Here is a 27,082-nt window from a genome sequence, read left to right as displayed (position 1 = left end):
GTCATGGGATGGAGTGGACACACGAGAGAGAAGTGGGGGACCTACTGTTTATGGGTTCCCAAGTTCGGAGCAAACCAGACCCCCTTAAATCAAATTGAAATTAAAATGAACTAGATTTAAATCATAAATTGGGATTTTCCCCCTCTGCTTTCCCCCACACCTCCAATGCAAGAGCTTCCTGAACCCAAGAGCTATGGCTGGAATGCGAATCAAGCCCATGATGGGAAACTCCACAGTTCAGGGGCCCACACCTTGGCCTTAGGTCTCGAGTGGGAAAGCAAAAAGCCACTGCTTCCCCTGCCCAGTGGTGTGAGGTCAGATCAGCCAGTGCTGTGGGGTCTGTCTGGGTTCACTGAGTCAGTGCTGTAACTTTCACATTCTGATCCACAGACTTCTTTGCATTAAAATCCCATTGAAAACAAAGAGAAACAGAAGGAAGAAGTCTTCCATGTCAGTTTCTAAAAATGGACATTGTTCTCCTGAGAGGATGAACTTCCCTCCATTGGAGCTGTTACCTGCTACCCTCTACGGCAAACACATATGCAAACTGCTCCACAAATGCAGGGCTGGCACTGCCCAACACACCCTATCTGCCACCCACCAGCTGACACTGCTATGCTCTCTTGGGCACCTGCTGAACAGTGCAACATTTGCAGGACTCCCGCCAGACTGTCCTGGCAGAGCAGTGCGTGACTCCTGCTGGTCTCAGGGGTGTCCCTTACTGGTGCTGCAGTGAGGGCTTGTGCTCCTGCCACTCAGCAGCGTGGTACAGCTGATATGACAGGAGTTTGGTCACCAGGGGATGGCATGGCTCCCATTTATCTCAGTCTTTTGCCATCTGCGCAAGAATTATGCTGATGCAGTTCTCCCATGACTTGGATGGCAGCATACTCTGTATATGTGGGTACCAGCAAAGGATAGACCAGTTATTAACTCATTGCAATCCCCTTCCTTGGACAAGGGCCTCAGCCTGCTCCCTCTGTGAATGGCTCATCAGTGGCATAAAGTCCCATAAGCCCTAGCCATATATTGGGCATTCAGCCACCTTTGGTTGAGGGCAAAGCCAGATGCCCCCTAGCCAGCCCACAGAGCAGCAAGGAAAACCTTTGCAGTCACCCAGGCTGCTAAACTGAGCAGACAGAGACACAAAGTGAGGGAGAAGATAATAGGTGAGAGCTCTAAAAGCCAAAGTGCAATGTAACTGGGGAGAACCAAGACAGAAAGAAAGAACGAGAAAGAGAGAGAGAGAGGAAAAAAAGTAAGATACTGTAAACATAAAAGAAACAACAAGACAATTCTAGGCCTAATCCAAAGTCCATCAAAGCCAATGGAGCCTTTCCACTGCCCTCAATGGGCTTTGGATCAGGCCCTGTGTGTGAGGGTTTGGGAGATGGCTGTTCAAACCCAGCTACCATAGCAGGGTGAAGTGAGTAAATAAAACCCTAGCAAAAACAGTGCCTGTTTCCCCTGGATGGTGCTGCTCATGTACAGAGGGAGAACCCCTGGAGCTCAGTACATTTCTGAGGAAGAACACAAGTGAGCAAGCAAGACCCTGCTTTTCCAGAGCAGCTGCTGGCAGCCCCGGGTTCTACATTGCTCAGTTACCTGTTGATCGCAATAAGTGCGCTGAATCTTGCTCTCAAGTGTCACAGAGTGCCTGGCTTGTACCTCCTGGGAGCAAGGACAGGAGGAGTGACTTGTCCTCCTACTCTTTGCCTTTCCTTAACAGGGCATCCCACCTCGGACTTACACAGGCGAGGTGAAACACAGCATCTGCATGGGGATCACAGCACCTTGCCCTTCCTCCCCTCCGTGCAGATTTTGGGTTTGGGTATTGTCCCAACAACCTAGTGGTGTCTTCAGAAATGCCACTTCAGACTGCTCCAGGCTGGAAAGGGCTCGCTAGCAAAGCCCTGCCAGGTCATGAATACAACATGGGATTTCCAGACACCAGTGAGCCATAGGGAAAGCTCAGGTGGAACTGGGAGATGCCCAGTCTGAGCTGCCTCCCCCACCAGCTCCACAAATGAACCCTAACCACACCCGTCTCACCAGTGCTCCACTACACTGCAATACTGGGGCCCTTCCCATTATTCCCAGCACTGGAAAGAAATCCAGCATTGGGCATGTGTACCACAAGAGAAGTCCTCTGCCCTGGCTGAGTGTCCGTGTTTTAATAGCATCTCTGATTGCTTGTGGGGATGGGAAAGCGTGGGTCTGTAACTGTGGTAGGGAACATTGTACAAGTCTTCTCATAGCCTCTGAGTACATTTAAGGAATCACCAGGGAGCAAACAGATCACATTGCTGGCCCCACATATGGATCCAGCTGCTTCTCTTCCTGATACCTGCTATCGCTGGGTCTCTTAAAGGCACAGGCTACCGCAGCCATAATGACCTAGCATGGAGCAATGGCTCCAAGATGGGCTCTCTCTGCCAGGTCACATGATAGCACCAGGGATCAGAACCTGCAGGATCACCTGTCATTAATCCTTTGCAGACAGCACACATGAGAAAGCGAGATCAAATCCATCCAACTTACGGCTCGGCCCGTGAATCTTGATAGGCTTGGTGCTGATCAGCGAATGGGAACAGGCTTGGCAGACGCAGTCTTTCCCGCTGAATGTCACTTTGTCTCCAATGGGGAACGGCTTCCTGCAGCCACAGAGAAGGCAGAAAAGCATAAGAAACACACCTCCCCTGCTTAGAGCTCCAGCTAGGCTTCATGGCTGCTCCCTGGGTTAGTCTGTCCTTCTAATCCCATCCTTGGGCCTCCGCTTATTCCCTCATGGGGCAGCCATTCAGGGCAGGGGCACCAGCTGCAGCAGTCTTGGTCCCACTCAGGAGTGGTTGCAAAGAGCTGAGCTGCACCTGTCTCTTCCCTAGTTTCTCCCCTGGTGAGATCAGGCTGTCCAAGGGAAGGATGGAACAGGTGTGGGGAAGATCTTGGGAGTAGAAGAAAGGGTCTAAGGGGCAGAGCAAGCAGGGTGTCAGCTTGTCAGGGGGTGGATTGAGGCAAGACAAAGGATTGCTTTCTTCCCCTGATGAAAAATGGTGATATAGGAAAGGTGCACACGCACCTAGATGAATGCACACACCTACAATCAACCACACAGTAAGACATACACCCGCAGAACTGTACACCCCTACATCCAACCACAGTCACACACATAGAGATACCTCTCCCAGGAGACCGCACACACCCACACCTGAACGCGACCACACACAGAGGCATGCACCCACACCCAGAGATATGGGTGCCAAACATGGAGAGAGACATGCACAAATGTTAATGGATTCCAAAGGCACAAGGGACCACAATGATTATCTAGTTTGACCCCCTGTAGAACACAGGCCAGAGAACTCCCAAGAGTAATTCCTAGAGCAGATCTTTTAGAAAAACATCCAATCTCCATTTAAAAATGGTCAGTCATGGAGAATCCACCACAACCCTTGGTAAGTTGTTCCAGTAGCTAATTACGCTATTAAAAATTTGTGCCTTATTTCCAGTCTGAGTTTGTCTGGCTTCAACTTCCAATTATTGAACTGTGTTATACCTTTCTCTGTTAGATTGAAGAGCCCACTATCAAATATTTGTTCCCCGTGTAGGTACATACAGACTGTAATCAAGAAACTCCTTAACCATCTCTTTGGTAAACTCAATAGATTGAGCTCCTTGAGTCTATTACTATAAGGCATGGTTTTTAATCCTTTAATCATTCTCGTGGCTCCTCCCTTGATCCTCTCCAATTTATCAACATCCTTCTTGAATTGTGGACACCAGAAATGGACGCAGCATTGTAGCAGTGGTCGCACCAGTGCCAAATATAGAGAGGAATGCATCAAAAATATGCAGGAATACAGCCACACAAAGGCACAGATGTCCACAGAGACAACACACACACAGAGACACGGACACGCACACAGTCACACAGGCAAACACAGATGGTTGTCTCTGCACTGCTGCTCTGCTCAGGTGGCAGGGCACACAGAGTAAGGCGCTGTTGGTGGGGAGGGTGAGTTTCAGTGCCTGTGTGTCAGAGTACAGAACCAGATAGGAATAGCAGAGTGGGCTATGGGTTAGCATCGAGGGGCTGCACCAGAGCTGGGTTGGGGGTCCTTGGACTGGAGTAGCAGGGGTGATATGAGTCAGGAATGAGGTGCCCTGAAAGGGCAGTTTGAGGGGAGCCTGTCCAGTGCTTGGTTCCAACCCGCTTCCTTTAATGGTCCCTTGATTCACTCACAATGTTAAAGTAATAGACCCGATCCCTTCCAGCACTGCTCAGAGCTGCCCTAGAGGAACAGTGTCTAGCCCTCTCCAGACAGATTTACAGTTCCCCATGAACATTAATAGCTCCCTGTGACACACAGCTGGTGGTTCACTGCTCCATATCAGCAACTCTTCTCAGGACTGACAGACTTACTACACCCAACACACTGTTGTCATGAGATATACCAAAAGGTGGCATGTAATATATCACTGGAAAACTAATAACTCACTGATAATTAATATTCCTGCCTGATCTGTATACAGTAAACCCACAAATAGATAGATGCTGGAAATATGTGACTGAAATGTGTTTAAACCAGGCATGTCAGGGGGAGCTTAAAAACTGGTTTTCTCCAGACAAAGAAAAGAGGCCAACACCTCAGAGAAGGTGTGGCCAAATTCAATGGGCTATTCATTGGTATGGGAGGTTGCAGGAAGAGATAATTTGCGTTGTGAAAATCACCAGCAGGAGAGAAGACAGCCTGGTGTCTACACCAGACAGCCTGGCATTCACACCCAGCAGGGAAAGGAACTTTATCTGGGGATACATTTCCAAAGAATACATTTCAAAGGTTCACTGGACTATAAAGAGAGGGGGAGCGAACCTCTAAGTTATCCTTCACCTGAGAAGACAAGGAAAATCAGTGCCCGGGAGTCATGGGGAGCCTGATTCAGAGCTACCCAGCCATTGCTGGAGGAGGAAGATTGCTGAGGAAGCTACCTTGAACAAAGACTGTAGCTTGTTAAGTTAGTCCTTAGCCATTAGAAAGGGGTATTTTTACTTTGGGGGGGGGATTGTTTGTAACTCTTTCTACCTTTATCCCTTAGATCTGAGCTTGCTTAAAATCTCTCTCTTTTTGATTAAATATACTCGTTTCACTTCTGCCTAAACCAACCCAGTGCTTTAATTGATCTGAAGTGATTGTGAGCTCCAGTCCAGATAACACACTTCTGTTTCTCTTCTGTGAGCATTTCAGGAGAGAACTGGACACAGCAGAGAGACAGTTTTGGGGATATTTGGGACTGGGTGTTGGTGTCAACCTGCAGCAAACAGTAACTGGAAGGGAGATGTGACCTGCATGCGTGTATGCTGGCTGTTGGTCTCCGGGCTGAGAGCCACAGCATCGTAGCATGCATTTAAGACACCCAGAGCGGCAAGGCAGGTGGTGACACAACCCCTTACAGATCTGGGTTGAATCCCAAAATGTCAGACCCCTTCAGCGTCTGCAGTAACATTTATTCACCTTGTACTAACATTTAACACGTCAGATCCTGACATGCTCTTAGTCCAGCTCATGCGCCTTGGCAGTAATTACCAGCAGTGAGAAAAGGAAAAGCAGCAGCAAGTCAGCTCATTCCCTTGCACATGCTGGCTCAGGGAGACATATGGCCATGAAGACTTTAGCACCACCTCCGCTGAGGAACAAACTCTCCTGCTAGTTAGTTAGTTAGTTTAGTTCGTTCTTTCAAAAACACAGTTCTGTGCAGTGTCTCTGAACGGCAAGGCCATTGTAAGCTTCTCCCACATGATGCTGCTACCACACCTCACCCCTGCCCTTAGCACCTGCTATTCCAGTCCTGCACCTCCACAGCTCCCTCAATGCACTTCAGCCCTGCCCGTAGCACCTTGCTATTCCAGTCCTGCCCCCCGCAGCTCCCTCAATGCACTTCAGCCCTGCCCGTAGCACCTTGCTATTCCAGTCCTGCACCCCCGCAGCTCCCTCAATGCACCTCAGCCCTGCCCTTAGCACCCTGCTATTCCAGTCCTGCATCCCCACAGTTCCGTCAATGCACCTCAGCCCTGCCCTTAGCACCCTGCTATTCCAGTCCTGCACCCCCGCAGCTCCATCAATGCACCTCAGTCCTGCCCTTTGTGCCAGGCTATTCCAGTCCTTTGTGATGAACAGATTATCTCCATTCAGCCAAGGTGGGTATTATGCAAAGCCAGAGAGTCTCGTTAGGAATTCACCAAAGCTACTTTCACTAGTAAACTCATCCAGGCTTGGAACCCAGCTCCCCAGGGATGAAAGGTGAAGGTTCTGACTTGCTTCACTGCTTCCCTGTGGCTTTCACTGAGGCAGGAAATGGAAGACTTGTTTATTGGGATGCCAGACTTTGGGCAAAGTGGAGTAAGGAGAGAAGATCCAAAGAACTGATGTATGTCGTTGTCCCCCCCCTCATCCCCCATCCCCCATTGCAATGTCCCTGGTGGGAATAGCATGTTTGCTATGTCTTAGGGCACCCATTACACCAAGCTACAAAATACATTGTACATTGCTGAGATGGGTCCCTTTGCCCCAGCACTGGCCTGAAAACCAGCAGTGCCTTCCCAGCTTCAGGCATTGGCCTGCTCCTGGGGAGGGGGTGTGGTACCCTGCAGCTGCATGTCCAACTCACCTGCACATGCTGCAGACAAAGCACTTGGGGTGGTATGTCCTGCCCAGGGCAGAGATGACTTCTCCAGTGATGAAGTCGCGGCAGCTGTCACAGCGGGTCCCATAGAGCTGCTGGTAGTCATGGGTGCAGATGTATTCTCCGTTCTTAAAGAAGAAGCCTGATTGGGCCAGGTCACAGCCGCACACTAGAGAGAGAGAAAACAGCCCCAAGGGGAGAAGAGTCAGCTCAGTGAGCACCTTCACAAGCTGGGCATGTTTCCTCCAAGAGCTTCCGAGAGGTGCCATGAGGTAGGACTTTCCTGAGTCAAAGTGAAGTCACTGGGGGGTCGGCCTGGGCTAGCATGGTCACAGCATCTCAGCAAAGTACTTGGAACACTCCAGTGCATGCTGCACCCAATCCCATAGGAACAACAGCTGAGGGCACACAGGGAGTGAGGCCATGTGCTCCCCCGGTCACTTTTACAGAGGTCCCCTTGGTGCCCCTGTATCTTCACTCCTGGTTTCATATTCCTCCCTTTCCTACAGGCCCACCTTTTTTTTAAAATGGATGCAACTTGGCCTACACACATGGGAGTTTTGAATTAATCCTCAGAGAATAAGCTTTAAGGTGAAGCACTAACTACTTTGACCAACATAGCCCTCTGGGCTGGACTTCTCTATAGAAGTCACCAGCTACATCCCAGTACACACCGGGAGGGTCTCCGGGAAAACCTAGCATGAATTCTTCAGCCATAGTCTCTCAAATTTGATTGTTCCAAAAACTTGATCAGGAGCCTTGGGGGCGGGGATCTGGCCTGGGAACTGCAGACATCTCAGTCGGTTCCTCCCTTTCCACAGCCGGCCAGCTCTGAAATGCTGAGGGGCCGGTGGGCACCTCCTTCAGCCCCACAAGATGTCACTGTTGGGCTGCGGGCCCAGTCCAGGATGAAGCCTCCTGGTTTTGGAAAGGGATGGGCCTTGCTGAGAGGAAACTGTAGGCCGCACCCAATGGTCAAAGGAACTGGCCAGCAAGATGATTCCAGCGCAGAGCAGCCTGGAACGACCGGACATGGATTAGGCTAATCCAAGAGCTGCATTATTCCCTCGCCCTACCCACCACACCTGATGGCACCTAAACAGGGTCAGCACTTCCCTCTTCCCTCTACATTGTGCCTTTACAAATGTAAAAGGTTTTTTAAATGTTAATTGCTTTAGTGCTTGTGAAAGTGATCGCCAGGTAGTATTAGCTAGTGTCAGGCATGCTGGGGACAGGAGCCATGCAAACTTCCTCCTCCCAGACCTAGGGCTTACGCGCTGGCAAGCTCTTCCTGCAGGCTTGGCTAGGAAAGAGGCCATGTAGCTGCAATAGCTGTCCAATGGCTCTAATGGATAAGCCTGGCCCCAAGGCTGCTGTCCAGGTTTGGAAAGGCAGCCACCACCCCCTCCATCACCTGCTGCGGCCCCAGATTACACTGGCACCAGCATGAGGTGAGTTTCATGATTACGAGTCTGACTTTTACCCTGACTCTCTTTCAATACCAATAAAGCACCACACGCTCCAGGGATTGTCCTTTGAGCTGGTGTAGAGAACTGAGGGTTTTCCAGTGAAATCCTTCAGCCCGGGAGCTCTGCTGCAAGGTGGTGCAACTGCAGAGAGTAGAAGAGCAGGCAACCGAGCATTCAGTGGCACAATCCATCCGGCCTGGATGGTGGATCTTCTGCTCCCTTAGTTTTGCCCATGACTTGGGACTGTTACCAGGAGCTTTTAAACCACCCCAGGAAGCTCCCGTGGGTGACAGGTGCCTCTTCAGTTTGTTTCTTTTAAAATAAATCAAGAATCAGCAGGATTCAGCTGCTGCTCCTGCTGCCTTGTCATGGCAAAGGCATTCACAGCCCTGGAAAATAGCAATGGGAGTAGGAGCACAGAGCTGCTGATGCTGGAGACAGGAACAGGACTAATCTCAGCCCATTAACTTCTCCAGGAGAAAGAGGCTGCCTTTAGAACTGCCATGCAGGTGGCATGGCTGAATGATGCATGAAAATGCCTGAGTGGCCAAGGGGTGCTGCTTGCTTGATGGGGCAGACAAAGAGCTAATTCTGGTCTGTGAATGGATGGGCTCCAAAGCCCTCGCAGGGTGTGTGTGTGATTTAACATCACTGCGTCAGCTGGAGAGTGCAAACTCATGCTTCAGGCTCTCTTATATGCCCTCTCATTCCCGAAGCTCAGCAGAGGGATCCAGGCACCCAGGAATGAGGCAGGGGAAAGTGCCAAGATTATCTCAAAGCACTTTATTGACATTAATGCCCCACAGTCCCTCTGTGCCATAGGGCGGTGTCACCATCCCTATTTTACAAGGGGGGAAACTGAGTCAGGGGAAGGGTAGTGACTTGGTGCTCCAAGGTCACACAGGAAGTCTGTGGCACCTGCCACAACACGGATTAATCTGGTTCCATGCTCTAACCCCTACCCCAGGCTCCCTCGTCTAGCACCAAGTCGTAGAACAGAACAGCTAAGCTATGTGGGAAGTCCAGCTTACAGTCATGAGGGCTGGGTCTGCACTTGGAGGGGGGACCGGACTTGCATGGTGCTTGGAGAGACTTGAACATTCAGCGGAAGTCCAGCAACCCCTTGGGGTATTTAATACTAAGCTGAGCAGCTCAGCATCCTGCCAGCCACGCTCTGTGCATGTCTCCTGTGCGCTTGTCCAAGGCATTGTGGGCCTGGGAACAGATGTCTGTCCAGCCCTCTGAGCCTTATGCCCTGCAGGGACACTTACCTGCAAGAGGAGCTTCTCAGAACAACCCTTCTTCTCCCTGCCTCCACTGATACCTCCAGCTTCCCCTCTCCTGCTCAACCATCAGTGCCTGCCCCCACATCCGTTCAGAAAGCAGTTGGAATGCTCAGACCTGCAGAAGCAGCACGCAGCCCCCACAAAGCCTGCAATCAGCTCTTTGTAGTGCTGTGTTTTTCCCACCTTTGCACAGATGTGCGTCCATTCCCCACCTCCCAGCTGGGGACAATGCCACCTGTGGGGTAATGCTCAGCTCCCCGGGCCTCTCGGAACAGACAGTGCTGTCGCTTCACTCGGCAAGCAGCCATGGGGCAGAACAATAGCAGGTGCCTCCTCATTCCTCCTGCTGCATCCTCCAGGTATTGCAGTGATGAGGATGGATGGATGGACGGACGGGCCAGCTCTGTCAGACTCAGCGCAGGCCCAGACACAGAGGCAAGAGTTGCAGAGGCAGGTTTTGGCCCCATCTGCCCCAGGGCCAGAAGCACGTTGGCGCTAACTGTTGGGCTATCGCTATTGAGCGCTCTGGGCTGAGAGCAGGCAGGGGGCATAGGGGAAGCCTGGCGGGGGAGCAGGGCTGAAAGCGAGGAGGCCAGCGCAGGGGCTGGGGAAAGGTGAGGCTGGGTGGGGAAGGAGCTGGGAGGGAAAGGTGGGGGAGGAGGGTTTCCTCTCATAATTTATTCCCTTTCACTTTGAAATCAGATGGCAGCCGCTGCCAAGCCCTCCCCGGTGGCTCCTTGTCCCCTTTGAAGCTGGAGCCAGTCTGAGCTCTTTGTCTGGAGGAAGACTTTGCTGTTTCGCACAGATAACGCAGTGGGGGAGGGGTTTCTGCAGCAGAGCGCTGTGCACCTGCAGGCCAGCCCTGAGAGTGGCCTGGGCCCGGGGGTGGGGGTGTCTGGGAATCTGGGAATCTAAGATTGGCTGTATCCTGGGGCGATCCCTATGTACACACAGGGCGGTGTGTGCATGCAAAGGCGATGTACGTATATATATATATCTACAGAGAGAGAGAGAGTGTGTACGTGGGATTGGCTCTGACTGTGCGAGAGACCAAAACTACCCTGGAAAGAGACACCCTCCTCTCTGCCTGTGCATGAAGGAGCCACTAAGTGCAGGCGATTTGTGCCCAGGTTAGCGTGAGGGAACTAGGAGGGGCAGAGGTCTGTAAGAAACCCTGGTAATTCTGTGCTTTACAATTTATAGATCCCGTTATTGGCCTCGTAAGAGCGGCTCTTTTAATAAACGGACTAAGGAGCCCGTTAGCATCTCTTCAGGGCCGTTGGCTTTAACGGCCTCTCAGCTCTGCTCCCCTTAAGCCCATCCTCAGGACCGGGGAAGGAGCCCAACTGGCCCACGTTGCTCTCTGAAGTCACTGCAAATGGCCCAGGAAGAGCACAGGGAACTGGTGTGCTTGGGCAATGTCCAACGGTGGGCAGGGGGAGCTTTACACCTCCAGGAGGCAGACTGCAATGCTGCTCAGGGCACTGTGCCAAGAAGGCCTTGCCAATTGTTGGAAATGTGATGGCCCCTGCATGAAGTGAGTTGGTGGCTCTCCGTGCAGTTCCTAGTGGACAGGTGGTCCACAATACACAAACCACCGTCACAACCCTATGCCCCACCCTCTACCCCCAGTTGGCTCATTCCCAGAGTGAGGCAAGTCCTGAAATTAGAAAGTAAGAAGCCCACACTTCTCCTGCACAGGTTGGTGGGCCTTGTCAAATGAATTAACTGCTATTAACCATTTATTTATCCAGCGCAGCAAACGTATGTGGGGCTTTGCGGATATAGATGGGGTCAGGTGTGTTTCCCATCCCAGCTCCTGCAGGAGATGCACTGGGGCCAGGCTTAACATCTCTACTTGGCATCTTCACTGATCTGCTTTTTAAGCGTGAGAGTGTCCTTGAAGCCTTGCAGCAGCACATGGCCAGTGGGGAAGTTGGGGGTGTGCAGGGAGTTTCTCCTTTGATCAGCCTGTGTGAAAGCACCTCTGGATCAAATGCGCTGTCCCTCGGGAGTCCCCTGAGGGAGTTTAGCCCGAGGTGCAGTACATGGCGTGCTGGAGCACATTGATTTCATCCTCATTTCATATCAGTCGACTTCATTATTATGGAATTAGTCAGTTACCAGTTGACAACCCTGCCAGGAGCAGCTCTTGGTTTCTGCCCCCTTTTCTCTAGGTTTTATCTCAGCTGGGGCCAGCTCGCTGTCAAGGAAGCCTGGGGGCAGCAGCAAGGCTCAGAACAGATACTCCTTTCTCCCCTCTTCCTGGGGCAGGAGAACTACTAGGATACTAGCTGGGGCAGACTGCAAGGCCATGCATGCAGATCAGGATCATGGTGCATGAGCTGAACTGTGCACAGGTCCAGGACTAGAAAAGGAAAGGGGGACTGTAGGGCAGCATTAAGGTGTCCTGGAAGACCCATATGGGATGCCAGGACTAGACCAGCAGAGAGGTTTGCAGATGTGGAATTGAGGGGCATACACAGAGCTATTGGGGTAGGAGAGAAGGGGTCAGAGTTTGCGCACTCCCGCAAGCCTGGCTCTAGCCAGCTCTCTGTCTCTCCTGTGCACAAGCACTAAATCCCCACCCCCACCCAAGGAATCAGAACCCCTTGTGAGAACCATGTAGGTTTCACCACGACTCAGTGGGGCTGGATTAGTCAGACAGAGGCCTTTTGGCTTCCAGCACAGATACCAGGCAGGTGGGGCAGCACAACCAGAAATCCTTAAAGCTGTAGACTCCTACCTTGGCAGGTGAAGCACCTGATGTGGAAGTGATTGCTCTGGACGCGCACCACCTCTCCCTTACATGTGTCTCCGCAGCGGTAGCACTGGATGACGGTGGAGCTGCCCCGGGAGCTATACGGGTTTTGTTGATAGGGAACTGCTGGTGAAAAGGAGAGAGTGACAAAGACAGCGTGTGTGATCACGAGGGAAGCAGTGTGTCCCAATGGGGCATTGCCCAGCTGGCTGAAAGTCATGATTCCAACACAACTTAAACTGTGAGCTCCGTCTTTTTGTGAAGTGTTTGTAAAGCACCTAGCACAATGGGGCCCTGATCCATGACTGGGGCTCCTAGGTGCGACTGCAATATGAATAATAAACACTAGTCATAATAGTGATGGAGAAGAGCTACGTAGTGAAAACTGTCAGCAATTCATCACAGATGGGCTGTTAGTGAGAGGTAGCTCTACTGAGCAGAGTAAGGGACTGGGAGTCAAGAAACCTGGTGTTCTGCTCCTTGCTCTGCCCCAGATTCACTGCAGGCCATGGCCCCATCTGTGCCTCAGTTTCCCCATCTGCACATTGAGGACAAGGAGACTGACCAGCTTTATAAGCTCTGCAAGGTCTTGGGACAACAGGTTCTAAAAAGGTCAAAACATCACTCCTTCTCCTCATTCTAGGTGAGCAGGCTTGGAATAAACCACCAACTGTACCCCCCCCCCACAAAGATGGGGCAGTTCTGCGTTATGGGCCACATGCAAGCCATGTACCTGCTTCTCAGAGGCTCGTCAGTTGGATGCACAGAAATGGAGGCCAAAAATGGAAATTGAGCTTGGCCACTGGGCGCTGTCTCCCTAGAGACAGCCCAGGACTCACCTGGCCCCAGATTCTTATCAGCTTTTACCAAGCAAATGATGCCAAGAATCTGCTGCCTGGAAACGTGAGAGCTCAGGAGCAGGAGGATCCATGGGGACACGTACTGTTCTCCCAAACTCAAAGAGCTTCAGGTCTTGCACTGGCAAGGTGGAGCTCCCTGAGTCCCTGCTATCCTGGGGGACTGGGTGGGACAGGGCACTGGTTTTCTGAGGTTCGTTTCTGGATTGGTGCAACCATGTAAAAAAAACCCAAAACATATCTGGGAGGATGAGAAGTGAAAGCACATGCATCCTGCAACCGTGCTGACAAGTACAGCCCCAAAGGAGTCTGTCCCTCCCACACCTGCCCCCGCCCCATTGTCTCCCCTTCTCTCCCATTTGGGTTGTATATTTACTGCTGCAGCCAGACAGCGTCTCTGCAGTTCCCAAACATCTGTTCCCCAGCCCTTGGAAGAGGAGCTGCTGCCTGAGTAAACACATCCTAGTCCAAACACTAACCCCACTCTCCAGCAGATGCTTCCCAGCCGCAGAGTCAGCAAGGAGCTTGCCGAACAGCAAGCCCTCCCAGAAACTGCATCTCCTCCCTTTCGAGGCCAGCACAGCAACTTCCCTCCCCACCCGGACAGTTGCCCCTTGCTCCTTTTGCATGATCAGCATGCATCCACCTTGCTTTTTTTTTCTAAGGTGAGTCTGGGACTGGGGAAAGGCCCCATCAGGCATCCCCAGGGAGGGACGTCCCTTCTTTCTCCACAAACCAGGGGCAGTAGGGACAGCGGCTGGACAAGCTTCCTACCCTCTGCCAGGCTGGTGCATCACAACAAACCTGGAGGGAGAGCATTAATTGTGTTCTGTAGCCCATTCAGTCCTGGGCATCTGCTGAGAGAGACAACAAACTGACAATGCCAAACTTTATGTGTGTGTGGGGGGGCGGGATTTTAGTGATGCTGACACCTATTTCATTAGGAACTGGAGTGACACCCACTAATTTATTTCACCCAGGCCTCCAAATAGCTGTTAGGAGATAACTTTCATTCTGTACGGACCTAGGTTGGGATCAAATCTGCCCCTGGGTGGAGAAAGGCTCCACTTTTCATCATCAACCCCCAGAACTGGTCCTCATCACCAGTCTGTCTGGGGGATGGGACAGTTCCCCTGTGGGAAGTGTTCTGCTGGGAGCTAGAGAAACGCTGGATGGGAGCAGCCTCTCCAGAAATCTCCTTGGGATCCCTCAGGGCAGACACTGGAAGGGCAGTTAGACTGTGGAGTGGTCTGTTTGTCCAGGTAAATGGTGGAAGCTCCACTGCTTGAACCATTAAACTAGAGAAAACCCTGGAAAATAGACTGTAGGGCAGGAGTGCACCAACTTCCTCAGTCTGACGAAAACGGAAAAGATCCTCTAGGGCATTCACCTCCAGCTCCGCTCCCCAAACCCGCGTCCCTCACTGCTTGCTCAGCAGAACATTTCACTCTGCAGACCTCCAGGAAGGGCTGTGTACACCGCAACATGAGAAGGACGGCTGAGCAGAACAGAACCCTGCTCTTGGCTCTAGGGGAAGAGGGAGGAACTATCCAACCAAAGGAGTCCTTCCCCCTCGGATTTCTATAAGCAGGCTCTCCCTCAGAACACAGACATCACAGAGGGATAAAGGGCACCTCCTGTCCATTACAATTTCATAGTCCTTTGTTCTAGGCGCATTTCCCCCATGCAGTGTGTAGGAGCTTTTGGACACGGTACTGGGGTTTTTAGGCCTGAGCAGCAAAGTATTTGTTCCTGCTGCCACTACTGTAAGAATGCAAAGGGAGTGTGAGGCTCGGAGGAGATGAGTGGAAAAAAGGCAGAAGAGTGAAGCCCCTGAGCTGGTATTTAAGTGGTTGGTGAGTCTGAGCCAATGGGCTGGAGGCTTGGTAACCCCAGGATGAACTGTTTATATGGGGAAAAAAGGAAACCGAGGTCACTGAAAGCCTGGTACATGAACGAAGTCCCAGAGTTTGAGTGAAGGGACATCAAACAGCAGCGATCTCTCCGCAGAAAGACACATCATTCGCTGTAGCGATGGGGCTATATTCAGCAGATTCGGTGACAGACAAAGAGAATCAGCCCACTGCGGGTTCTTATGCTAAAAACCCAACACAAATTAAAGAGTATCTTGTGCCCAAATTCCATCTGATATGCCAAATCCTCAGCCAGTGATCATCTGAGCGCTTTTACCAATCACTGAGACAGGCTCTTTGGGTGCAGAACAGTGTCCACAATTAGTGACTTCTAGGGTGTGGCCCCTAGTCCTGCCCAGACAGGCAATCCATCTCATGATATTTTTGAGCCTGCTATAATCCATCTCCCCTCCTCAGTGTGGAAAGCTGCTGCCTAGGCAGGGCATGGGAAAAGCACACGTTCCCTGATGCATTTGATATAGGTCACATCCAGAGACAGACTCAAGCTCAGGCCCAGATCTGGAGCTGAACTTCCAAGATTTGCTGGACTTTTCATCCTGCAAATGTTTTGCATACACAGAACTCCCAGTGATGCCAACACAGATTCTGCAGGTGGAGGTTTGCAGGACTGAAACCTGGAGCTGTGGTTTGGCCTATCATAGAGATAGCAACTAGCTGCAATGTGTGGCTCTGGACCTGAGCTTCTCCAAGGTCCCAAATGTTGGTTCCGACTCTCTTCTAGTTCCAAGAGATGAAATTATTCCCAAATGGGCTGATTTTCCTGATGTCTGAAATGAGCTGGGCTGCCCAGTTGGCGAATCCAGTAGTGACAGCATAGGAATCTCCGAGTTCTGCCAATAGAGCTCATCACGGCAAACTAATAAAACCCAGCAACAAATTCATGTGCTTGTTTACACATCGCCCATATGGAAATAAATAACAGGGCATGACTCTGGGGTCCTCAGTCAAACCACAGAACAAGGCACTAAACAACAGACTAGCATGGACTGTTACAATAGACAGCTTCTCAACAGGGAGCATTTATAGTACGATTACATGCCTACGTACAGGCGATGTCTAGGGCCATAGAGAACTCTTCTCTCAGGAAATGCTTGATGAGAGAGGACTGTATATGTGGAAGAAGGAAAAGAGCCTAAATGCTACACTGGCTAGGCTCTCTCCCTTAGTATGCTCAAACACTGACCAGGAAGAAACCTACATTGGCCTCTAGAGGATGGGGCCTAATAGTCTTTTCCCAGCTCTCATTTCTGAGAGTCCATGAAATCCAAGACTGTTCTGCAAGCCTGGAGCACAACTGTTAACAGCACATAGTCTAGGAGGGACCCTGGATCAAGTGGTCAGGGTCCCCCAGGGATATACATGATACTACTAGGTGGTATATTGCAATAGCTTGTGAATACTGATATCTTCTGTATGGGATGCCAGCAGAGAAAGGGTTATAGCAGTGCAAACCGCCTCTGCCAGCCCATGGGATAGAGCCACATCACTCCAGAGGCCTCGGCCAGAGAAGCTGGGGATGTGAGTAGGGGAATTAATCAACATTTGAATAAACATTAATAAAAATCTGTGTCGGAAAATTCATCCATCAATTATGGGCTTCTTGTCTCTAGGGGGAACTTCCCGGTGACCATAGCAACATGTCACCAAGCCCTGATCTGATAATCTGACAGATTAGGCAGAGACAGCACAAGAGAATAGGAAAGAGTAGGAGAGTGATGGAGGAGACTATAATGGTTATGGAAGCCAGAGATTCAGTATCCGAACTCAATTACACCAGTGTAAATCCTGAAATCAGAGGAGTCACTCCAGATTTACACCAGCATATGTGGGATCAGAATCTGGCCCAGGGAATCATCACCTTCTTGCATGCTCGCTTTGTTCAGCATGAAGTGGAAAGCTCCCCCAAACTGAGATTAATCTCAGGCTGGGTCCAGAATTTCTCCCTCTAAACATCAGTGCTTTGTTTTGCTCTGCAGCCTTTTGTTTTCGAGAAGCTGGCTGTTCCCTCTTGGCCCTGCACAGGAAGTATTACACATCGCTACACGCCCTAGCAGAGGGACAGCCGATCAGGGCAAAGCTCATTATGCCAAAATAATCCAGTAATAATGTAAGTGGCATTAGGCGACTCACAGGATGTGATGCAGGAGTCAGGGGCAGGGGGTGGGGATCTAAGCTGCGCTGCCACTGGTATGCCTTAATCGCACACTGGTTCACTCCTGCCCAAGATGGAAATGCTTGTTTAGCAATAAAATTAAGCCAAGTTCACCTAATTGTTAATGCGCTAACTCCTAACGGCAACACTAAAGGTTCCGTAGGGCTAGATTCCTCCCTGGTGTAATTCCAGCCTCTTCCAGCAGGGGTGATTTGGCCCATAGAGTCCGATGTGGCCCCCTGGCCATTGTTTACCTATTTTTACCCTATGCAATGGTAGGGGTGAGGAAGGGAAGCCATCTGGACCTCACGGCTCCCCAGGCTTGGGCTGTATCTCTTTCCAATGTCTTTGCAGCTGCATTTGTCATCTCCAGTCAGTGATCAGGACCCCACTGTGCTAGACACTTTCAAAAGCCTGCGACCCGTGGCCACATCACCAAGGGCTGTGATCTTGTCAGATCTTACAAGCTGCGTGGAGCTGGGCCTGGTCAGCCCTTGGATAGGAGACCACTATGGGAAAACCAGATGCTGTAGGGGCAGATGCAGCTGCTAGTCCCTGGAAGTCAATCCTGAAGCAAAACCCTAGGAGAGCACCAGGCGTGTTGTGCTGCTGGGACACCAGCTGAGAGGCCACATACAACTATTCACTAAAGAGCTCCTGGGCACTTCCCCTGCAAGTAAAGATGTTCGATCCAGTATTCGTTGGTAATTGCTTCCTCCTAAGGCCCCTCTGCAGTCTCAGTTAGGTAAACTGTTTTTCTTCCCTTCCTGTCCTGTCCACATGCTGTCTGTGTCCTAAATCGCTGTGTTCTAAATCGCTATGTCCTGGCAAACAGCTGCTGCGTTCCTCCCCAGAGGAGTGGCCGGGGGAGCAATCCCCGGATAGTCCGGGATCCTTCGGGATGAAAGAAATTATCTTCATCAAAAGGAGAGGGGAGTGAAACAAACACAAATAACAGGCAGATGCCATCTGCCAGGTGGCAAAAGAACCTGCTGTCACCAACCATGCCCCCTACGGACATTGCACTCATCGGCCAGGGCTAGTGTCCCCACCTGCTGCTGCAGTGAGAGCGACTGGTGCCTAGATACTAGCTGCTTAAGAAATGCTGCTGATAGATGTCCCAGGGACAGTGGAATCCGATCTAACAGGGACTCAGAGTAGCATGCTTAGGTGTTGAGAAAGTGTGAAGCACCTCATGTGGCTTTGCAGTGCCCCCTGCTGGCTGTCCCAAGAGCCATTGGCTGACTTAAAATGGTCATTAACAGCTTCTGGAAGGGTCTTAAGAGCCGGATGTAAAGAGAGCTTGGTGCTGTGATGGAAGCAGTTCAGACAGGGTGATATAAACACAGAATCAGCCGGCTTGTGGGTGTGATGTAAGCAGCACAGGACTGCCTTATGGATGAGACGTGATCAGCAAATCACCTGATTGAAAGGTGTGACATAAACAGAGCGTAAGACAGTCAAAGGTGTGATATAAACAGAGCATAAGCTGCCTCAGCAATGAGATATAATCAGGGAGTCAACTGACTTGGAAGTGTAGAAAGCAGGCTGGATCAGCTAGCCAGAATCCTTGTGTCCAAGTGCCCTGTTAAACCCTGGGTGCACCGAGCGGACTGGACAAGTGTTTCGATACAAGCTGGATTGAATCCATGTACTCAACAGGAGGAGAGTGTCCAGATGCACAAGCTGGACATAACGGAGGCATGGGGCTGTAAGGGGAGCAGGGGCTGTAGCAGACATTTTGAGGCAGCTGGAATACAAGCTGTGGGGAACAGGAGACCAACGGGTATTTCTAAGATCTCCTTTCTATCGTCCCTTATCAGCATCCCGCCACTGTCCTGTTTTTTTATCCTTGCTCACCTGATATAACCCTGTCCCGTCTTGTACGCCATTAGTGCTCCAGGACATGTCTGATGTGTGTAAGCTGTGACTCCAATTTTCATAGTCAGGAGCATGCAACTGCAAGCTGTCACACCTCACTTGGAGATCCTGACTTTGTTTGATACGAGTGTATTTGAGAGATACCTTCCCCCACAGTAGCATGGGGAGTCTGATATAATTAACTACTGGTAATTAATGTTTGCACAATGCTTGGAAAGCCACAGGTGAAGGGTACTGCAGAAATGCAAAGTATTCATTATTAACCAGAACCAGTATTGTGCGTTGTTGTGTGAAGTGTATTCTGGTGTACCGATGTGTATGATATGGGTGTGCAAGTGCAGAAGAGCTGAGTGTGATGTGGGTGCGCAGAAGTGCATGCACATATATGATGTGGATGTGCTAGTATGCATTGGTGTGCAGATGTGTGCATGGATGTATGTGTGGATGGTTGATGTGGGTGTGTTGGTATGGATGTACGTGTAGATGTGTGACGCTGGTGTGTCAGGATGTGTGTTACTATGGTTGGATGTGTAGATGTGTGATGCGGGTGTGTCAGGGTGTGTGTTGGTACAGATGTACGTGCAAATGTGTGATGCGGGTATGTTGGGGTGTGTGTTGGTATGGATGTACGTGTAGATGTGTGCTGCAGGTGTGTATTGGTATGGATGTATGTGTAGCTGTGTGATGTGGGTATGTTGTTATGGATGTATGTGTAGATGTGTGATGTGCATGTGTCGGGGGGTGTTGGTATGGATGTGTGTGTTGATGAGTGAAGTAGGTGTGTTCGGGTGTGTGTTGGTATGGATGGATGTGTAGATGAGTGATGTGTGTGTGTTGGTATGGATGGATGTGTAGATGAGTGCTGTGGGTGTGTTGGGGTGTATGTTGGTATGGATGTGCGTGGCGATGAGTGATGTAGGTGTGTTGGGGTGTGTGTTGGTATGGATGGATGTGTAGATGAGTGATGCATGTGTGCTGGTATGGATGGATGTGTAGATGTGTGATATGGGTGTGTCAGGGTTTGTGTTGGTGAGGATGTATGTTTAGATGAGTGATGTGGGTGTGTCGGGGTGTGTGTTGGTATGGATGTATGTGTAGATGAGCGATGTGGGTGTGTCAGGGTGTGTGTTGGTATGGATATATGTGTAGATGAGTGAGGTGGGTGTGTGTTGGTATGGATGTATGTGTAGATGTGTGATGTGGGTGTATGTTGGTATGGATGCATGTGTAGATGTGTGATGAGGGTGTGTCGGGGTATGTGTTGGTATATGGCTATGCAATGGATGTACTGATGCGTAAGGTGCTAGGTGTGGAAGGGAGTGACTGGCCAGGAACACACGCCATTATGAAGGAGGCATGTGCAGTCTCTGTAACTCTACAGAATGGGGTTTTTGGGTCGGCCGTCCCCATGCAGGTCAGCACCCTATGGACACTTCTCCTGTTCCCTTTCTGCGCGGGAAGGAGCTAGTGAATGATTAATCCCATTAATCCGCTGCACATTTCCTGCAGTAATTGGCTCGTAAATCATCCTCTCAGAAAAATCCACACTGTGCAGAGGTTGCCAAGCGCAGGGAATGAGAGTGTGGTAGGTTTTACAGGAGAGTGGCTCCTAAAGGCTGTTCGCATTGCTGCCAGGTGTGGCATGGTGTGAGGAAGGACTGAGGGGCAGCAGCATGGAAGGAGCAGGGAGCACATGACTCGATAGAGGTGCAAAGGGGAAACCTTCACAATGAAATGAACCCCAGGCTGAAAAAGGCACTAGGGCCCCAATCCAACAAGCACCTACACACATTCTCAGCGATAGGCTGGGGAGCAGTCCCACTGAGAACATCTTGGAGTAAAGCACGTGCTTAAGTGCTTTGCTGGATCAGGGACTAAAAAAGAAAAAAGGAGACTTGAGAATAGCCCATAGCCGAGTAGTTGGCTGCTGCAATCTGTTACCCAGGGCGCTGCGTTATGGTGCCAGGGCACTGGATCTGGACCAAAGGGAGCTGCCAGCTGTGGGCCCATATGGAAAACAAGCTGCTGAAGGCAGCTGATGGGCTTCTGAACTGAAGGATTAGCTATGAGCCTTTGCCTGTACTGACTGTGGCTTAGCAAGAGGAAGGGAGAACATCAACAATCATCATGGTTCCCCTGACAAAGCTGGTACCTGCCTACCTTGCTCCGAGACCTGAGCCCAACAGGCTGGTGGACACTGGGAGGTCAAGGGACGTCCCTCAGTGAGTGGCCAGGAAAATTTTTTGCTTCAAGTTCTTTTATGGAAGGAGGCTGGGGCAAAATGCCAGATTGTCAGCCATGGAAAGGAGATGGCTAGAGGTCAGTGCCAGAGGGAGACCCCTGCTCTGATAACTGGAGGGGAAGCCCAGGTCTTGGTGCCCCAAAGGAGACAGAATCTGCTGAGGAATCTGTGGAGATGAAATGGTGAGGAGAAGGGGACCCAGCCCCCAGCTGAGGGTGTGGGCAGAGTGGGGCCTGGGCCCTGAGCTGGGCTAGAAGCTTAGAGCCAGGGCTCTGTTATCCAGCCGGGAAAGCTCACAAGCAGATACCACTCTGGACTCTTTCTCTGAAGAACAGGGCTGGCTGTAATCTCTTCTCCCAAACTCAGAAGTAAACAGTTGCTAAAGTCCTGAGCCAAATTCTGCCTGGGGGAAGGCCTTGGAGTTGCACCAGCGAGTCTGTGTATGAACAGCCACTTTCCAATGAGGTGACCCCACAAATGCAGTTACTTCTGGGGAGTTTGGGGAAAGCCAACATTAAATCTATTGAAACGGGGAACCCCCAAATATCTGTCTGGCTCTGCGATTCTAGTATCCCAGGCCCCACACAGACCACAGGGCTATTTACTCAACGTGCAATTAATTTATCTAGCAAAGAAAAGAGCAGGGGCAGCAAACGTCTCCTTTTAGTATCCTGAAAGCATTCTAGGCTTGCCCTGGCCACTGCTCATCCCCACCTCTCAGACTACCCTCAGTCAGGATGGAATTCAGGCCTGTTTCTCATCCAGGGGACAAGCCAGCAGTGTGGGAGGAAGGGAAATACCCCAGCATGTGGAGATTTAGTTAACCTTTTCCCCACAACCTCAATGTCTCCCCCGAGCCTCTTATCACCCAATAAGCAGAAACTGGGATTAGGGATGTAGAGTCTGGCGGTTAAAGCAGCGGACTGTGGCTCAGGACTCTTGAATTCTGTTCCTTGCTCAGCCACAGGCTTCTTGTGAGTCACTTCAATCATTCTGTGCCTTGGTTTCCCCATCTATAAAATGGGGATAATGATTCCGCCCTACTCCATATCGCTGCGTTGTGTGGACAGAGCCATACTATGGTGGAGACGTCGAAATTCCTCAATAGGTAGAGGGAGAAAATAAAACCACAGTAGTTTTACTGCAGGACAGAGAAGCACCTTCCCTGAGGAACTTCAGGCCATATCCATTCATCTAGTGAGACCAGGAGAAGGAAAGCTCCCAACACCAGTTCCCAGTAATACAAGCACCTTCCTCTAAGATCCAACAAGCCCATCATTTCAATGTTGACTAAAAGAAGTGGATGATCTTGTTAATTAACCGTATGGCCAGCTCTGTGCAGGTCACAGATTGCAGAGCATGTGGTCTGGTGCCTCCTGCCACTAACAGCATCTGAGGACACAGCTCTAGGCTGTCACTGCTCTATTATCATGGATCTTTCTGGCCTCCCCTTTGCTTGTGTCTCATTTCAGAATTCTGACCTTCCCTATACATGGAACAGCCAATTCTCTAATCAACAGAGCGGGGTTTGATGTTTGCATGTGTGGGGGAGAGGGAATATACAGATTAGAGTTTGGAAACTGGTCTGGGGTGGGAGGTGTAGGATCTTGACCATTTCTGGCACCTTGATATCCTGTTGATGAGCCCTGCTCGGGAGATAGTTGGTAGGACTATAATCTAACGAGCACTGACAGCAGCTTTCGCCTTTCTTCCTTAGCAGGTGAGGGGGGAGAATGCAGATATCTCTCTCTCTCTTCTCTTCCCACAGTTGTCACTGTACACTGTCTGATAGAGATGAAGTTCACAAATCAGTAAGTGTGTCCCACCAAAGAAGGCATGAGCAGATAAACAACGAGCGAGAGAATTTTGCTGCCACCCGAATGCAGCAGACAGCTTTTGGGTCAGTTTTCAGCCGGGGCGGTGATTTTGTACACCCAGCATCATGTACCTGGCCCTGATTTTCACCCACATTGATCATTCCAGCTCCAGCTGAAGTCAACAGGACCTGAGGGTACTTGGTGCCTCTGAGAATCAAGCCGAAGGGGTCTCAAGTTGGACACCCAAGAACTGGAGCACCCAAAATTGGAGGCGCTATCTGAGAAAAAGTGTCATTTATAAATAGCTGGAAGAGAGGTGAACTAAGCAAAGGGGCAGAGAGTAGTGGCTGAGGGGAACTGCAGCTGCTGGGGCAGGGATAGTGGAGTGATGCTGAAGCACTGGGTGCGGAAAGCCGGAGATGGTGATGCCCACTGGATTCTGCCCAAGACGGCTACGTAACTCAGGGCTATCATACCAGTCGACTGGAAGGGGATATGGTGATCCAGACAGTGAGAAGACAGCTGGTAAGTTGGCAGGGTCTGTGCTCACACATAGGCTAAATACACTGTACTCATTCTGAAACACATTGTGTTAAGGGATCCAGAGCCCTACTCTACTGTACAAGGCACACAATGGTGTGCAAGGCACTTTGCAAACTTGGAAGAAAGTTAAAGGTCCTACCTTGCCTCAAGAAGCTGATGATTTAATTCATATGCTTGGGAGAGGGGCAGGGAATCAGTTAGTTAGAGAGTCAAATACTCAGTTTAGCACTTGAAATTCATTCTGCAGGCATGGCAATGCCAACAAAAGTTTTGTAGATGAAAATTGTGCCTGCAAGTAAAGAGGCCAGCCTCAGCCTTGCTAAAACTTGCCCCATACGGATCTATTCTGTCCACAGATGCACAGGTACAACTGTCACTGGGATTTGTACAGGTGTGTTTGAGAGCCAAGTTGGGCCCATGTTGTGCACAGCATAACATCCTGACGGATATGCAGATACAAAGAGAAATGCTCTATGGGAAGTACTGAGCATAGATCTACTGCCAGGGTGGCCAACCTGTAGCTCTGGAGCCACATGTGGCTTTTCAGAAGTTAATATGCGGCTCCTTGTATAGGCACCGACTCCAGGGCTGGAGCTACAGGCACCAACTTTCCAGCGTGCCGGGGGGTGCTCACTGCTCAACCCCTAGCTCTGCCACAGGCCCTGACCCCACTCCACCCCTTCCCGCCCCCTCCCCTGAGCCTGCCGTACCCTCGCTCCTCCCCCCTTCCACCACAGAGCCTCCTGCACCCTACGAAACAGCTGATTGGGAGGTGCAGGGAGGTAGGAGGAGGTACTGATTGGCGGGGTTGCCAGTGGGTGAGAGGCACTGGGAGCAGATGGGAGGCTGTTGACGTATTACTGTGGCTCTTTGGCAATGTACATTGGTAAATTCTGGCTCCTTCTCAGGCTCAAGTTGGCCACCCCTGATCTACTGACTTCAGTGCAAGTCCCACACACAGAGGGCTTGCAGGGTCAGCCTATTTAGTTGAATGCTAAGCTAAGCAGGTTAAATGCTAAGCTAAGCCCAACCCCTTTGATCAGGTGCACTGTCTCTTTAAGTTTGCCTTTTCTGATGCTGCCTGACTCCCATTTGCCAGCCTCGGTGAAGGCAGCCTTGCGTTGTCCCTGGTGGATCTCCAATCCAAGAGGCTACACTGATGTGTGGGAAGGAGCATGCACCAGCTGAAGCTGGATGTTTTACTCACACTACAAGCTGCTGCCGGGCAGACGAAGGTGGGGAAGAGCAACAGAAGCTGGCACAAGGCCATTCGCCAGCTGACAGCCTGGCCCAACGGCTAGCATAAGCACAAGGGAAAGGACTAACTCAGAGCCACGGCCAGCTGAGAAACTCTTACTGCAACCCACAACAGCCTGATCTGAAGTACTGGCTGGCTCTGGCTGTGTAAAAATGGCAGTAGTTCCTGGTGGAAGATCAGGACTGCTGGTTCGTGCCCAGTTCTCAGCTGCACAGGAATCACTCCAGGCTCCCAAACACAAGAGACACAGGTGCAGGAACTGTTTTCTGGGTTGGAAGCCCATCAGGACAAACACAGCCGTGGGCTAGGAAATGATGCTGCACGGATCCCCCACTTTGCCCTGCCCTCCCCTCCCCTCCCCTCTCGCTCCCTTTTCCACACACATGCATCCCCTGCCTTTATCATCCGTTGGCATTGGAGCTGCTTGTTACAACCACAAAGGGTCAAACTTTTATATCTGTAAGTTTAAAAGGTACCAAGATAACTAGGCTGAGGGCCACGTGATTTACTGATGCTCTGTAGTGAGAGAAGATGCCCAGAGAAATTGCATCCATCAGGGACCGCTAGGCTTGGGAATTGGGTCTGGGTCTCTGGAACTGTGGTGGAAAACTAGTGTGCTGGCAGGGCCCAGTTTGGCACCAGCAGGTTCAGTTACCAGGCTGTTGCTGACCAGCTCTACTGAATACGGGAAAACTGATTCTTCATCAAAACCTTCTTTGAGCGACAGACGACATTCGGACTGAAGAGAGAATTTTCACAGAAAATTTTCATTTGGGACAAAATTTTCCTCAATGAAGCCCCAGAATTTTTTCAATTAACGTTTTCAGGTGTTGATAAAAAGGTTCAGATTTTGTTTGTTGAAAACAAGACATCCTTACCCAACCCCAATTTTGTTTTACAAAAAGTGGTTTTAAAAAACGGAACATTTCTTCTGAGGACACATTGGAAGCACTGCAGATTTGTTTAATTTCATATGAAAGATAATTGGTGGATTTTCTGATCAGCTCTAATATAAATTCCTGAATGGTTTGGGTCCTGGCTGCCTGGATGACTTCATAGTTCCACTAGGGAAAGGGGTCAAGCTAGCAACCCCCTGGTTTAAGATGGAGACGACATTCTCCAGGAAGGGCCTGGATTCTGCAGTCACCCCCGTCCACAGCCAGGAGTTGTTAACCTTCCAAGCCGGCTGTTTGCTGCCCCCCCGCCACATCTCCTGCACTCTCCTATGGGGGTGGCTTGCAGGCAGGTGTCACTAGTATATTACTATTCTAATTGAGAATTTCTAGTCCAGATGAGCCTGGTTGGGATGTTGGTTTGCATTTTTCATTTTATTCCAATAGTTGCATGTTTTTGAATTATTGTCCCTGCACCCAGAGCCAGGGATACGCACTTCTAACAAATCACAAATAATAAAGGATGAAAACAGCAGAGGGGCTGCGGGTCAGGAGTGAGGTGCACTGGCAGGGCGGGTCTGAAGGCTGGGAATTTGGTAGGCAGGGTAGGACTGTTTAGGGGCCCAGCCCTTGAACAGCTGGTCAGGACTGAGGTATTTCTACCCTCTGAGTGCTGGAGTTAGCTAGTGCGCTGTGTCATTCAGGCAGGATTACAAACCTTAGGCAAAACCAGGCTGGCTCCTTCTCTCACCTCTTCTATCAGAGCCATCTGCAGTTTACAGCTACAGGTCTAAACAGTGCTACTGCTCCTAATCTGGTCTCAGGCTCCCCTAATTAGATCACAACCAATTATTGCTTCCACCTGCCTTGTGCTGTCACCCTCCGTAGCCATCACCGGCAAGCGGTGTCACCTCCTGCAGCATGACAAGGGAAATAAACAAGATGTGGGTGCTCAGGAGGAGAGCAGTGAGCAGAACCGAAGTGGCAGATGCCGACTCAGACGACATCACATCTCTGCTGGCTGCAGGACAGGACTGTTAAAGGCAGCCAGACACATCGCACTCAGCAGGAGCCGGCATTCACAGGGGGTTGTGTTTATTTGGGGTTTTATAGGGAGGAATTTAATGCAGTTTAATGTTCATTAATATACAAGATAATGCTAGCCAGACCAGCTGTGGCTAAGTGCTGTGCAATCCGTCTTTGCATAGCTCTATCAATGATCCTCAGTCCTAACGGTAGCTGCCCCACTGTTCCAGTCCAAGCACCCCACACTGCTCTGCTATTACACTCCTACCTCACAGTACCCCC

General features: G+C 50.6%; 1 protein-coding gene across 10 annotated transcripts in view; it reads right to left on the bottom strand.

Moving 5' to 3' along the window:
* The window catches only part of ABLIM3 (actin binding LIM protein family member 3), a 107,406-nt gene that overhangs the window by 40,949 nt on the left and 39,375 nt on the right, over positions 1–27,082 (bottom strand). For 9 of the 10 annotated variants that reach the window (XR_005294580.2, XR_005294579.2, XM_038414493.2 and 6 more), the window contains 3 exons: positions 12,183–12,323; positions 6,667–6,850; positions 2,542–2,654 (listed from right to left, as the gene is read on the bottom strand). Coding sequence is in view for 8 of the 10 variants with exons in the window: in XM_038414493.2 (XP_038270421.1) it covers positions 2,542–2,654; positions 6,667–6,850; positions 12,183–12,323 (438 nt within the window). In the remaining 2 variants the exon portion in view is untranslated. The remainder of the gene's footprint in view (positions 1–2,541; positions 2,655–6,666; positions 6,851–12,182; positions 12,324–27,082) is intronic. The other variant, XM_038414494.2, reaches the window with a different exon arrangement.

The sequence above is a fragment of the Dermochelys coriacea genome, chromosome 8, assembly GCF_009764565.3.
Source record: "Dermochelys coriacea isolate rDerCor1 chromosome 8, rDerCor1.pri.v4, whole genome shotgun sequence".
Lineage (NCBI taxonomy): Eukaryota > Metazoa > Chordata > Testudines > Dermochelyidae > Dermochelys > Dermochelys coriacea.
Note: the sequence above shows the minus strand (reverse complement) of the source record. Positions and strands in the feature narration are given on the sequence as shown.